This window comes from Pelophylax lessonae (assembly GCF_965119305.1).
Source record: "Pelophylax lessonae genome assembly, chromosome: 7".
NCBI classification, from domain to species: domain Eukaryota; kingdom Metazoa; phylum Chordata; class Amphibia; order Anura; family Ranidae; genus Pelophylax; species Pelophylax lessonae.
In genome coordinates this window covers 72,419,027-72,434,976 of record NC_138774.1, presented here as the reverse complement: position 1 = coordinate 72,434,976, position 15,950 = coordinate 72,419,027, and the positions used below count along the sequence as shown (strand labels likewise).

Here is a 15,950-nt window from a genome sequence, read left to right as displayed (position 1 = left end):
CTGTTAAAGTCACGCAGTAAAAAATCGCAAAAAACCCCCTGGTCATGAAGGGGGTAAAATCTTCCGGGGCTTAAGTGGTTAAGCTATCTAATAGAAAATGTGGAATTTCTGGAGACAGGAAATAAGGAGAACTCTACCTAATGAGAACAGAGACAGCAATAATAACCTGACAGAGGTTCTAATGCTTCTCTGCTTTTTATACAGTACAAGAAAAAGCTTTAAACTGAAAGTCCACATTGATGCCCAGTTTCAGGTCCGTTTAATGAACAGCTTAGTTTGAGGCTTCATATTTAATCAGAAAGAAAGCAAAACAATAATTCACTCACACCATAGGCCATGCTCAAGTGTTTATTTATTTGCTGTGATTTAATAATAATTTACATATAATTCAAATTTCACTTCATGCCTTTGATTCAGAACAAATGTTACAACAATTAAATATTCCACTGTACAATTGTCAGTGTTAATTAACAAGCATTCCCATGTATTATGGTTTTCTCAGGACTGTCAGAATCTGGAAATCTTCACACATTGATACCTTTTTTGTTATGGTTGGTCTGGAGTGGTCATAGTTAATGAAAGTGTGTATCATCATTTGACACATATAACATGAAAAAGCTTGTATTCATTTTATATTGATTTATCTATTTTATTTGGATGGGGTTGATTTTGGAATGTATAATTTTGGATTTGGGTTTGGATTGTGAAGTGAAAGAAAGGTCATAATGGATCAGGTAGGCATCGTTATACATGTAAAGCCTGTGATCATTAGGATTGTAGGACAGACTTTGCACTTTCTCTTTCATCTTATCAAAAATGACACTCAGCTTCCCTTCCTCATTAGTTTTGGTATCATACATGTAGAAGATCTCCTCTTGCTTTGTGCTGATGGCTCGCGTAGCGTACAATACCCCGCACACCATGAATGCATTGCTGACTCCATGTTTGAACTGGTTGGTGTTCCAGGTCTGTAGTACTGCAAGACTGGTATCATTAAGTTTGCTGATAACAATATTTCCACCATTCTCCTCAGTGGAATAAATGACCCAAAGACCCTCTTCATCAGCAGCTAAGTCAATGTCCTGCCAAGCAGTGTGTGAGTAGGAGAACCGGTTATTGAATGTGGCACCAGGGAGAGCCGCTCGGGTGAACACATCGTTTTTCCAGTCATATTTACAGATGTTCAAGGTGTTGTAGCAGTTATAGTATAACATGTTGTTGTACAAGATCATCCCACTACCTTGACCACAATCAGTATAAATAATGTTGCCATAAATGTCACGCTTAGAAAGGTACTTCTCTGTGGCACCATTGTAGATTGTTAGATCATTATAAGAAGGATAGTAGCGTAATGCTTGCGAAATCCTTCCCTCAGTTTGAAGAGGAGCTACCCACTGGATATTCTGATCAGCTCCAAGTAGTGAATCTCTCCCCCATCCTCCATACAAATTATTGGGTCCTGCCCAGTTTAGTTGGACTACAAATGGTTTGCTGATGTTAATGATTTGGCCATGTTCACAAGTACCTGGAAGAAAGTAATAGATTAATAAAATTTTATAATACAAAAAAGCAAAAACAAAATGTAAATGCAGCAAATTACAACATCTGGGTCAGCCAGGGACACTGGTATATCAGGCATTACCAGGTACATTTGATAAAGTGGGGTTTCCATGGCTAACAATATCTGTAGGTAAATCATTCTGATACAAAACAAACATATTCTATTTATTGATTTTCTTGGTTGGCTATGAACTGTGAGTCTGTGACGGCAGTAGGGTGAAAAGAGAGAGTGCTATTATGAATGCTATTATGAGTCATCTATCATTTTTGTATGGTTACACGTTATTTTGGGGGAAAAGGAAAGACTTTTCAAGTTGCTTTGAAAAAGCTTCCCAAATGGAAGATCTCAGCCTCAAACTTAAGTGGACCCTTGCAAAACCTACCAATATGTTTTGTGTCCAAATAATTCCCAAAATAATAAAATTATTTCAGACATATAAAGTACTGCCCAAAATCGCCATCTTGTGGCCACAAAGGAGACTGCACTGGAACAGCAAAAAATACAGTATAAATACACAGTACAGTATATCTGTTTCACACAAACACAGAATCTTTATTACGGCTGTTCACAAACATAAGTAAAAATATTTTTTATTTAAAATGAATAAAAGAAAATATATTATGTATGACTGGGACTCAACTGTGGCTAATAAAACAATTGATGTCCCAGTCAACATCTCCACAGACAATATGTTTTCAAAATAAAAATCTTACTTCTTAGGGCTCTTTCACACGGGCGTTCCTTTTTTTTTGCCCGATCAGGTCCTTTTTTTTTTTTTGTAACGGACACGGACGACACTTGTGTCATCCGGTCCGTATGTCTGTTTTTCATCCCATCCGTTTGCGGATGAAAAACGGACATAATGTATCTCTATGTAAAAACGGATGTCTGCGGATGACACCACTGACATCCGTTTTTGCTTCAGTTCCGTTTTTTGAAAGGAAGAAAAAATAGGGTTCTCCTCCGTTCAAAAAAACTGAACTGAACTGAACTGAACTGACAAAAAACGGATGTCAGAGGATGATCATCCTCTGACATCCGTATTTACATAGAGATACATTATGTCCGTTTTTCATCCGCAAACGGATGGGATGAAAAACGGACATACGGAACGCCCGTGTGAAAGAGCCCTTACACTATTTTTTCTTTCTTTTTATTTAATTATATTTTAAAAAATGTAAGCTGAGTGTCTGAATGCTTTAACTAGAAATTTAAGAAACATACATCTCTGAGGAAGCTATCGTAGTGTAGGCTCTGTTACATTCCTGTCTGGACATGGCAGCGAGCGATACATACATTTTTGAAAGGTGAGAGTGAACAGTGCATGTTTCTATTAAAATGTGTTGACAGCTATTGTGTGTATGTGTAAAGGGCTCATTTTTAAGTTGACCTGTTCTAGTGATGGTCATTGGTCACTCTTAATCTACTGGTACTTAGATTGTTGTCCTGCAAATTGTAAAATATTTTTGCAGGGTGAGGCAGAGATTATGCATCACACCTTTTATTTTTGGGTACACAGGAGTGTGGGGACTTGCTCCTCTTCCTCTCATGTTACAATGATGATGCCTGATGATTGACCTAGTGTTGTGACATGGGGAAGGGGAGACAATCATCCTTGGGTAAACTCTGCCTGGAGATCTGCTTAGAGCACATACAAAGTTGTCTTTCCTAGTTCCCAATGTCTCAATGAAGCTGTGGGAGAGCAACATGAAAGTAAGTTCTGTTGGGACAGGAAGGTTTACATAAACCTGTTGCTTTGCCATGCATGGACTAAGCACATAGATTGTCAGACATACAGTACAAGCACTATCTGACCACCAGGCAGAAGTTGTTTGTTTTGTGCACTTATTTATTAATTTGTCTATCTAAGATGGTAGTGGAGGAGAATAATCAAGGAAGAAGCAGAATGTATATGTGAAGGAATGTGATGAACACTTGTGAATTAAGCAAAATGTCTATCTTTCTATGTGTATTCTTCTCTACATATATATATATTTTTCCTCTGTCGTCGTTACTCAAAATGGCCGTTACTAGATACCTCCCACCCCCCCACCACCGAGATGGAACGTGAAAAGAAAGATGGAGCCTTGGCACAGTGCCTTCAAAAGAAGATAACATTTATGAACTCGAAAGGGACCACCTTATAACGGACCTGACTAATCAGAAAGCTGCAAATAATCAGTATTATGCTAATATTATGCTTATGACGTACTAACATATGACACCGCCTACTAACTATATAATATACTGTCCATTAGAAATAAAAGTAGTAGTATCATTTACCTGAACAATGTGTGTCAGTCTATGATATCCACGTGCATGCACTCTAATTACCTATTTAATCAGATCCAGCAGCAAGAAATCTATTTTGAACCTGATTGAGGTTCCGTAACCATTACAAATGTCGTCCCAACGTGGAGCTTCAGGTGTTCGTCTGCCGAAAAGCCGCGTAGGAGGTTTGGCGACTGGATGAGACAGACCAAGAGGGACTTGCGCACCCCTGAGAGTACAGTAGGTACTTTTACCTTACCACTGTATGACTTGTTTCTGTCTTATCTTAATCGCAGATCTCAGGTGCTTTTCGAAAGACATTTCAAAAGGTGGGTAATCCTCACCTGGGGCTGTTTTTATTAACCCGCCGTAAGATTTCTGCTGGCTGTATATTGTTTGTTCAGTGTCTGCCACCCTGGCTGATTGGGACTCTGCAGACTGAAAGACAGACCATCCTGAGTGATTGGGACTCTGCAGACTGAAAGACGGACCACCCTGAGTGATTGGGACTCAAAAGGAGGTTGCCCGACACTAGGGTGGATGTACGTCCTCGGGACGGGTTACTCAGGGGGTTGCTGGTTAACCGCCTGAGGGGTAAACTCAGTTGCAGGAGGTTGCCCGACACTAGGGTGGATGAACGTCCTCGAGACGGGTTACTCAGGGGGTTGCTGGTTAAGGTGACCTCTTGAGGGGTAAGCTCAGCTGCAAGTGGATACCCAACAACAAGGGAGGCAGGAGTAATGTCTCAGTGTCTGTCGTTTTGTTTGAAGTGTGTCTCTACAGACTGAAAGGTTGCATTTGTGTCAGTTGTTGAGGTCACATGACAAGAGAGAGACGACAGGAGTTATGTTTTGTTCTGTGTGTGTTGTGAAATGAAACGTACATTGTTACACAGATAAATCCAGTCAGGTTTGAGGTTGCTACGGGCAACAGAGAGAAAGAGACAGAGAGAGGAAGGGGTTACGTTTTGAGTTTGTCTTTTTTTTTTTTTTTTCAGTTCAACCCCCCTCCTTCTCTTCTGTGTGCCCCTGACAGTTTTTTTTTTTTTCCTCTCTCTCTGAGACTAGCACTGTTAGCTGGTAAACTCCCCCGCACGCAGCTGGCATACCTTTTTCTCCTCGTGAGAAAGAGGGAGGGGGTCACTCCTTGAGCGGAGTGGAGGACAATAAGTCTCAGCATTCCCAACTATATGCAATTATTACTTTTTTTTATGGAATTTTTGGAGTTTTGCCATTTAAACATTTGTGTATAAAGTGTAGACACCTTTGGCAAGAGTGCTAATCGTGATTTAAAAAAAAAAAAAAAAAGTTTTTATCAGGAAACACAGTTTGCCGTAGTTGGCTGGATGTTTTGAGGCTATTTTTTTTTTTTTTTTTATAGAATTAGAGATAATGAGAACTTACATTTTGCAAATGGGTCCCTATGTAAAAGGAAACTCTGGGACAAAAGTTTTGAAAATTGGCTACTTACCAAGGGGGGGGGGGGGGGTTCAACTGTGAATATTTTTTTTTTGTTCCTGAAATAGTTATAGAATTTATTTTTGGACAGAAAGGGTTACCGCAATTAGTGTAACCATTGAACCCTATTGGCACTGAGCCAAAAGTTTCAAATTAGATTAACTCTATATCTGCTTATAATATTTGAGAGATATTTAGGGGGCATCCTTTATTCCAGGAGGGGAACCTCTGGTCAGCTCTGATCACCCCTGGTCTGAGTTTTGAAAATTGGCACGCAGCCAAAACTATTAAATCAAGTTAAGCGTTTAGTTGCCAGTACTGCCCCTCTGGCCGTCAGCTGAGACAGCGGCAGAAGAACAGAAAAGAGTAAGGGACCTTGCATTTGAGCTGGGTGGCCCAGAGAGGAGGGGAGAGGAATATGGATCAGCATATTCACAAACCAGAGAAGGGAAAGTTTGTGAGTTCAAACAAACAAAAGTGCTGACAGGCTGCAGAGCAACCATGGGAGTAGCAGCATACGCTGATAACAGAAGAGAAAGGAATGTTGTGTGAGAACAGCTAAGAACTTGCATAACGAATGATGGATCGTAGAAGCTAAGAAAGATGACGATCAAGGTTGTAAATTGCATCATGTATGAGTATTATCAAGTTGATCGTAAAGACAATAAGCCCCCGCCCTATAATGGCGTCTGGAGAAATAAAGGGGAGGGTCCTTACTCTCCGCCTGCCGCCCATTATCTTCACACCACTCCTACTCAAACGCAACCCACAGGGACAGTTCCTGCGGACGGCCATCTTGGTGCAGCCAAGTCTTCACTTCCTGCTACGCCCAGTACAGTTCCTGCAAACAGCCATCTTGGTGCAGCCAAGTCTTCACTTCCTGCCCCTGCCCAGTACAGTTCCTGCAAACAGCCATCTTGGTGCAGTCAAGTCTTCACTTCCTGCCCCGCCCAGTACAGTTCCTGCAAACGGCCATCTTGGTGCAGTCATGTCTTTACTTCCTGCCCCGCCCAGTACAGTTCCTGCAGACGGCCATCTTGGTATACCCGGAAGGCCTAACAAAGGTCTATATCCAATTCTCTCTGTTCTAACACTCCCATCCTCCCTGGATTACAGGTCCAATATACTAGTGATGAAGACACATCCGACTGGGACGACCAACCGCAGATGACAAGCGCACCCGATGATTTAACCCCATCACAAACAGCGACCTTAATGACAAGTCTGTCTGACCCAGAAACACAGCCAATGCCCCTATACCACAGGATAGTACAGCTAGAAGAAATGTCCTCTTACTGAGCCACTCCGAGTGGGGACATTTCCTGATTTGCTTGCCAGATTTGTGGTGTCTTCTACATGCCCCTTGCATCTGCTAGCAGCTGATTCGCTGTCCGGACTACAGGCCTCAATTATTTTTTACGCCCGAAGGAGGAGTGAAGCTACATACTCCTCTATCCTTAGAAGACTCATCTGCCTTGTGTTCTCTGCCTCTCATAAAGACACTCCGTGAAGCGACAACTCCAAGTTCAGTACCACTGAAGTACTTGGCAGGATCCCTGCATGCCTATGGTCCACTGAACCGGAAGACATCGATCACTTTCAAGTACCGCCAGTCATGGTGCAACTAAAACCTGGGGCACTCCTACCTAGAAAACCACGCCTCCAGAGAGACTGGACCCGTCGAAGCTAGCTCAATCCGAAGCCATCTCAAAACAGGTCGAGACTCGAGACCCTTGTGTCTAATGGTGCTTTGATACCCTGTACTTCTGAATGCAACACACCTTTGTTCTCAGTGAAGAAATGGATCCCAAAAGGTGAACCAGAGAAATACAGAATGGTCCAAGATTTCCAAGCCAATATGCCAAAGCCATAACCTCTGTCCTTGATACCTGGCAACAGGAACACCCTACAGTGATTCTTCTCCTCTGTGCAGATGACTACCCCGCTGCTGAAGAAAATTCAGAAAGTCTACTATGCTACCTTGCAGAACAAGGCTGTAAGGCCTCCAAAGAGAAAATACAGTGGTGTTCCAAGACTGTCACCTTTTTAGGACACTGCATTTCTAAAGGCACAAGACATATCGCATAAGACGAGTAGCCGCAATCCAGAATATTCTTCAACCAAAAGTAGCTAAACAACTGCATGCCTTTCTTGGACTCATATTTTACTGCAGGGCATGGATCCCTGATGCATCCCTCCTCATGCAACCACTCTATGATGCTCTCAAGTCCGTGCCATTTACCCTGTCAAACGAGGCCCTGGACAATTTTATTCTGCTGAAGCACGCAATATCCACAGCTCCTGCTTTGGGCCTTCCAGATTATGAGAAACTCTTCAAACTGTTTGTGTCGGAGAAGAATGGCCACGCCAAAGGGGTCCTGGCTCAGGAACATGGAGGGCGGACTAGACCCATTGGTTACTACTCTTGCCGTCTTGACCCCGTGGCTAGAGGTGGTCCTTCCTGTCTAAGGGCTGTCTTTGCTGCCCAAGCACTCTTAGACAAAACTTCAGACCTTGTCTTAGCACACCCCCTGCTTCTTATGGCACCGCACGACATTGCTGCCATCTTAAATCAGGTGCAACTCCGACACCTGTCCACGGCCAGACATCTACGGCTGCAAATCTCCCTCCTACTTCGGACAACGTAACCCTCCAAAGGTGTCTCACTCTCAACCCGGCCACCCTTCTGCCGTTTTTCGAGGGGGGAGAAGGAGAAGGTGAAGAAGGAGATCCCTATGACACTCCACATGACTGCTTTGAAATGCTGCGCTTGGAAAACCCTGACCATATCTCCCTACAGTGAGTGAAATTCCTCTGGAAAACCCTGACTACACACTTTTTGTGGATGGCTCTAGATATGCAGATGAAGGAGGCAAGTACCACACAGGTTATGCTGTGACTTCTGAATTTGAAAGCCTACAAGCAGATGATTTTGGTATCATCCGGAGAGCTAGAAGGTTCCTGACAGCAGCCGGAACATCGGTGAAACATGGTCCTGCCATCAAGGATTTAATGGATGCATTACTCCTACTGGAACAAGTGGCTGTCTTGAAGGTTAAAACACATGGCAAGCCGAATTCTCAAGAAGCCAGGGGAAACCACTTGGCGGATAAAGCGGCCAAACCAACGAAAAACGGCCGAAGCGGCTGAAGAGCAGAGTGAATCCTCAGTGCAGATGCCTTTGGCAGTGCATGTGCCATCTGGCAGACTATACCTAGCCTCTATGCAAAGGCAGCCTACACAGGTGAAAAGCTGGAATGGATCGACAAAGGAGAAGAATACGAAAGACGGTGAGGACAGAAAAGACACCGCAGAAACATTTGAAAAAACCCTTATATCCATCCAAGAGGATACACATTGATCACATACAGATGCCAAAAAGCGGCTGATAAGAATACGCCCTAGTGGTGGTGGACATGTTCTCGGGCTGGCCAGGAGCCTACGCAGTCACAAACATGACAGCTAGAACCACGGCTAAAAAAAAAAAAAAAAAAAAAAAAAAAAAAGAAAAAAACGACTTAGTGAGATAGTACGTAGATTTGGGGTCCAAGAGGTGATAGAGAGCGATCAGGGCCCAGCTTTCACAGCAACCCTAATAAAAAGAGATTTGGGCAGCACTGGGAGTTCAGTTGGCTTTACGCACCCCATACCACCCTCAAAGTAGTGGGAAGGTAGAAAGGATGAATGGGATTCTAAAGAACAGGATGTTAAAGATGGCCCAAGAGACTAAAATGAGTTGACCAGACAGTTTGCCTATTGCCCTGTTCAGTGTCAGACACACCCATTTTGTTTGGTTCAGCCCCAGACTTGGCTGTTACTCCCCACAGCAGTCGCAGTTACAATCTGATATGTTAACTTGTTATGTTACATATTTGTCTAAAGCCTTAACTAATATCCATTCTCGAGTATTTTCCTCCATTCCAGATCCAGAAACAGACTTGGGAACCCACAGTCTTCAGCCAGGAGATTGGGTGTTAGTGAAGAAATACACAAGGAAAAATTCACTTGATCCCCGATACGAAGCACCTGGATACACGCCTTTCACTGCAAGAAAGCCCAATCTCCTGAAGACAAGATCCTGCTGGCAGCACAATGATTGTGCTGTATATCCTTTTTTTCTTACAAGTTTGATAAAAGCTCAGCAGGTGATTATCACCAAAACAGGTACTTAAACGGGCGGCCATCGCTAAGACAAATGGTGTCGCTACATTTTGGTAGAATTCATCCAGCACATAAGTGGTTACGTTTATTTATTTATTTATTTTTTTATCTTTGTAGTATAATACCCCTGATAAATACACTGACTCAGCACCCAACCACAGGAGGAAGCGAGCAGCTCCCTCTGGAAGCTTTGATCCTCATGTGTACATAGATGCCATAGGGGTCCCAAGGGGGGTCCCAGATGAATTCCAAGCTAGGGATCAGGTAAAAGCTGGTTTTGAGTCTTTGCTCCCCATAATAACCTTCCTGACAACACTGCTCCAAATGGTAAGGTTACTCTAGCTATCAAGAAATTGGAAGATCTGCCATTTGAGTTGAAGAAGAACTCCGGTATTACAGACCCTTGGGATCAATATTTTAGCTGGATGAGTGGGTGGCAGAAGGCGCTCGCCCAGATAGGAGTAACAGTACTGATAATCCTAGTTCTTTTAGCCCTGATTGTATGCTGTATTCTAACATTTGTAAAGAAGCTAATGAGCAAAGCTGTAGACAATAGTACACCTACATTCCTCCACCAAGAAGAAGACGACCGCCTTATGATGGAAGAGGACAAACCCTTCACCCCTCTACAGTCACTCCCTGTTCATAATTTCACAGTTCTATAGGGTTATAGGGATAGATAGCACCTGACTGCCCTCTCCAGGCTGTATCGAGGGGGGTAGTGAACTAGTTACTGCTCTTCTCTATGTACAGCCCTAAAAAAGTTCCGGAGGAGTTTGGGCCAGGTGAGTAGGCACTTTAGTATGAGGGACAGAAGAAAAATAGCCATTTTAGGGGGGCTTGTGAAGGAATGTGATGAACACTTGTAAATTAAGCAAAATGTCTATCTTTCTATGTGTATTCTTCTCTACATATATATATATTTTTCCTCTGTCGTCCTTACTCAAAATGGCCGTTACTAGATACCTCCCACCCCCCACCACCGAGATGGAACGTGAAAAGAAAGATGGAGCCTTGGCACAGTGCCTTCAAAAGAAGATAACATTCATGAACTCGAAAGGGACCACCTTATAACGGACCTGACTAATCAGAAAGCTGCAAATAATCAGTATTATGCTAATATTATGCTTATGACGTACTAACATATGACACCGCCTACTAACTATATAATATACTGTCCATTAGAAATAAAAGTAGTAGTATCATTTACCTGAACAATGTGTGTCAGTCTATGATATCCACGTGCATGCACTCTAATTACCTATTTAATCAGATCCAGCAGCAAGAAATCTATTTTGAACCTGATTGAGGTTCCGTAACCATTACATATATAGATGGTAGTGGAAAAACACTAAGAAAGTCAGGAGAAGAGAGTAGCCATAGATAAAGGTTGAGGAGACTGGACAAGGAATGGAAGTGGAGGAGAATGACCAGAGAGGAGAGGGGGCATAGAGAGGTGGATCAGAATGACCAAAATGGAAAGCAGACATGGGTGGATATGGAAAAAAATGAAGAGGGAGAAGAGTGGCTTATGGATGGAAGTGAAACATAATATACAGTAGATAGAGTAGAGTGGGCTTTGATGGAAGCAAAGAACAGGATCACACAAAGAAGAGAAATGGTTATGTAAAAGATAAAACAGCAATACATTGGCCTGTGGTATAGCGCAATGGGATAAAGCAGCACATTGCCGATAAACATTCAGGTCTGAATGAATGGTAAGAGGAAACAAATGACATTTGGGTCATGTGCAAAGGGTTACTCTTCCCTTGGATGAGCAGTAAGGACAGTTCATGTAGAGTCCCATACACATAATAGGTAAGTGGTAACAGCAGCATACAGGCAAAACTATAGAAATTGGGACAGGTTTTCTACCTTTTAAAGCTGTCAGCCAGTGGATATCTTCTGGACACTGTAAACATTAGATTGTCACTTAATCGAGCCAAAAAATGGCTGAATCAATCAACTATCAACTCATGGCTCTCATGTAGTACCAGTACTAAATGTTTGTAAGCTGTTTTCAAGATTGTTATGTAGGCAGTTAGCGGAGTCCTTCCAATTCCTGTCTTTTGTCTGTCTGTATTAGGAGTAGTAATCGACTGATATCGTTTTTTTTAGTGCCGATACCAATACCAATATTTTGGTCATGGGATATCGGTTTCGCTCGATTTTTTTTTTTTTTTCACAGGTACTCTGGTGGAGGGATGTAGGGGTCTAAAAGACCCCAAACCCCTCCTCTACACTTAAAAGCATTCAAAACGCCAAGTTTGGCTGTTTTGAATGCCCGCATTTTTTAAATTTGCCGCCGAGTACCCGGAAGTGATGTCATCATGACATCACTCCTGGGTTTTTTACATGGAGACCTGATCAAAGCCAAATGCGGGGTCTTCTCTTCGGCGGCCGTGCAAGTAGGATGCCCGTGTCTCCCGATGGGATGGGAGACCCGGGCGAGCCATGGAAGGAGGTGAGAGGGGGGGCGTCCCCTCCCGTTCCTTGTAATGACAGCCAAGCGGCTTCTCAGCTGTATCGGTTGCCATTACAAGACAGCCGACCGTTGGCTATGTTCGCCGGTACCGAGGTGATGCCTCTAGCTTCAGGCATCACTCCGGTACAAGCGCTTTCCTGAAATATCGTAAATATCGGCAATATCAGTAACCTCCGGGCCGATTCCGATATATAGGCATTGTCGATAATTGGTCGATCCCTAATTAGGAGGGCACATGCTGAACAACCTGATACATGATGTGAAGTAGCTTAAATTTCCTTCTTGAGAAATGGACTTAATCTGCTAATATGCAGTTTACCTCTCCAAAGTCCCTACAGCTATGGGCACTGAAAGTGCACAGTCAGAGAAGGCCAAATTGGAGAATTGAAAGAATGCCAATCACAGCTCACATCCCCCACAGCATGGAGTTTTGGGGGGCTGTGTAATTCACTGTGGAAAAGTGGAATATATATGACCACACAGCCTGCAGTACAAAGCCAGGAGAATGAGCCACCATAGAGCAGAAAGGGTGTTGGTTTCTGCTTGCTAATGGCATCAAGCTCAATGTGTGCAAAAACCTTCCAGCACTGCAGACAGGAAAAATGACTTCAGAGAAAAACTGCATTCATGGCATGTTTTCTGACTTACACAACTGTGTTTTCCCTGAGAGCTGCTATAAGCATTAAAGTTTAGTTTTGTATTTCCCCCTGATCTAATCAGATCTATCCGAAAAGGCATCCTATGTTTATAACAGTTATGCATGTGTTAAAGTGATTGGACTGAGGTACCTGTCACAAAAAAATATGGGGCTAACTATTTTTTGAAATACTCGTTGTCTGGCTATTATGCTCATCAACATTATTCATTTTTAAGTATTTGAGGCAGAACTCATCTTTATACTTGTTGCAAGACAGTGGTTCAATATATTAAAGCCAGAGGTTTTAGAGGGAGAGGGCCAAAAATGCAAAGAAAACACGTAGACAAGGGCCTATGGTATGCTCTTATTATTATGAGAGCAATGAACCAACAAATAAATTCATGGGTGGGGGCGGACATAAATGTGCATAAAGAAAAATAGCAGCCAATTTATGTAATGTCACCACATACAATAAATATTATAATAGGGGAAAAACATCAGTGCTATAGTAAACAAATAAGGACATTATGACTTTATCATTTATATTATAATGTATATTGTTATACATTTTAAAAAAAAATAACAATTGTCCACTGAAATTCAGTCTTTCTTCTAACCTACCAATATCTGGTGAAGGAAGGGAAGGATATCCTGGTTTTGTATTGTTCTTCTCACAATCCTCCAGGCGTTTCTTCAGAGCCTCAATCTCCCTTCTGATCACCAGCACGTTGTTCTTATCATAGATTTCCAACTGGTTCACTATGATGGAAATGTTACGGATCTACAAAGAAAATAGAAACAAACTGGTAGAACAATTCTAAAACTGAACATTTTACTTGCGACTGCCGTAATGCCGGGATTGCTAACTGTCACAATTGCTTGTGTCATCAACCAAACTGTCAAACCATCAAATGGCTGGTGTCATAATCAAACAGAAGCAGCTCCTGATGATATCACTTTGGAGGGGTGTAGCTGGAGAGTGCTGGATTGCAGTATGCTATTATAAACGACGCCCTCAGTTGAAGTCCTTTGCTGACGAAACGCGTCAAGGCGTGGTCACGCGGTCACCAGGGTTACCTACTTCCTACGTCACACCCGGAAGTTGGCCGTCTAGGTACCGAGCAGCGAGCTGGACACTAGCGGGGAACGGCTGGACATAGGTTTACCCTTATCTATACACGCTTTCACCTATGTTTCTATGTGAGTGCAATGTTTAAAGGGTCTGTTTGTTTGGATGAATAAAATTGGAGTTATACAGTATTACGCTATGTGGTGTTATTAATTTGCTTACATGCACCATGATTATGCGGAGCGACTCTTGTGTATCAGTGTGAGGAGAGTGTCCCATCCAGGGTTTCAAGGCTCTTGAGGATCTGACATCCCCCTTTTGCGGCATATATTGGCCTGTACTCAGTGGCCTCTGGTAAGTTTATTACCATAAGGCGTGCACAGAGGTGAGGTGGAGGCTTTCTGGGATTTGAATGCACTATTGTGGATGATCTGCATAATTAGATTCTCACCCTACTATTTGGGACTTTATGCATGAATCTTTTTCACACTGTTATTACCAACAACAGAGACTCTATTTCATTTTGGATTTGTACATCTTATGATAGTGCTGCTAGTGTATTATTTGAGGTTGAGATGTGCATGTTTAATCACCTTTGAAATACACCTACTTTTGTCATTTATTGTTTCTAATAGCAGCAGCTTGTGGTCCATTTTATATAATATATTTTATATGGGTATTAGGACCATATTTTCCATTTTCTTTTGAGCGCTGGGTGAGTGGGCTTCTTTGAGAATTTATTGATCCTACTCCTAATTTTATAGTATGCTATTATAGCTCTTTAACCACTTGCCGACCAGCCACCATACTTATACTGTGGCAGGTCAGCTCTGTCCTGCGAAACAACGTACCTGTAGGTCGTTACACTGGGCCGCTAGTGGGGGGCACACGTGCCAATTGGCCACAGGAGGAGCCAATCAGCAGGTCCGTTGGCCACGATTGCCACTGGCAATCCACGATCGCTCGCTGTGGAGACAGGTCGAAGGTCTGCCGTTGTAAACATGGCCGACCGCTGTTCTGTCAGTAATGAACACAGGGATTCTGTGTTCCTCTTATTTAGGAACACAGGTCCCTGTGTTCATTCAGAAAGTCCATTCCCCACACAGTTGGAAAGCATCCCCTAGGGACACATTTAACCCATTGATCACCCCTGGTGTTAACCTCTTCCCTGCCAGTGTCATTAGTACAGTAAAAGTGCATATTTTTAGCACTGATTACTGTAGTAATGTCACTAGTCCTCCCAAAAGTGTCAAAAAATGTCAGTTTCGGGTCCGTTCTGTCCACCGAAATCTCGCAGTCCCGCTAAAAAATCGCAGATCGCTGCCATTACTAGTACAAAAATAAATAAATAAATAAAATTGACATAAATCTAACCCCTAGTTTGCAGACGTGATAACTTTTGCACAAAAAACAATTATACAATTATTGGGATTTTTTTTTATCAAAAATACTGTATGTAGCAGAATACATCTTGGCCTAAAATGATGAAAAAATTTGATTTTAAATTTTTTTTATTGGGAATGTTGTATAGCAGAAAGTAAAAAATATATATATTTTTTTTTCAGAATTTTTTTTGTTTATAGGGCAAAGGATAAAAATCACACCAAAAGAAAGCTCTATTTGTGGGGAAAAAATGACATCAATTTTATTTGGGTACAGCGTCTTACGACCGCACAATTGTTAGTTAAAATAACGCAGTGCCATATCACAGAAGTGGTTAAAAACGGCATGTAAAAGTTTTAAGTACATTAACCACTTCCCGCCCGCCCTATAACAGATTGACGGCGGGAATGTGGTTGTATTATCCTGACCGGACGTCATATGACCCCGGGGGCGCACAGAGCGGCAATCGGTGATGCAAGGTGTCAGCCTGACACCCTGCATCTACGACCTCGGTAAAGAGTCTACTGACGTAGCTCTTTACCATGTGACCAGCCGTGTCCAATCACGGCTGGTCACATAGTAAACAGCAACAGCCGTTGATCGGCTTTCCTTAGTTCGTGCCTGACAGGCACGAGTAAAGGAGCGCCGATCGGTGGCTCCCCTGACAGGGGGGGGGGGGGGGTTCGGCACTGGTAATCAGATCATTGATTACCAGTGCAGACCCTCAGGGGGGGGGGGATGCCACTAGAACCACCAGGTATGCCCACCCATGACCCCAGGGATGCCCACCTATGACCCCAGGGATGCCCACTATGACCACCAGGGATGGCAATCAGGGCTCAGGGAGCCCCCCATTGCCCTCCCCATCAGTGCTGCCTGCCAGTGCCCTCCCTATCAGTGCTGCCCACCAGTGCCCATCATTGCCA

The 15,950-nt window shown here is 42.9% G+C and overlaps 1 protein-coding gene across 1 annotated transcript in view; it reads right to left on the bottom strand.

The window, feature by feature from the left end:
- Window positions 1–630: 630 nt before the first annotated feature.
- The window catches only part of LOC309559629 (olfactomedin-4-like), a 39,806-nt gene continuing 24,486 nt past the window's right edge, over window positions 631–15,950 (bottom strand). Inside the window, exons 4-5 of the mRNA XM_082262966.1 lie at window positions 13,194–13,353; window positions 631–1,525 (exon numbers count right to left, since the gene is read on the bottom strand). Coding sequence (XP_082119092.1) covers window positions 645–1,525; window positions 13,194–13,353 — 1,041 coding nt within the window. The 3' untranslated portion in view covers window positions 631–644. The remainder of the gene's footprint in view (window positions 1,526–13,193; window positions 13,354–15,950) is intronic.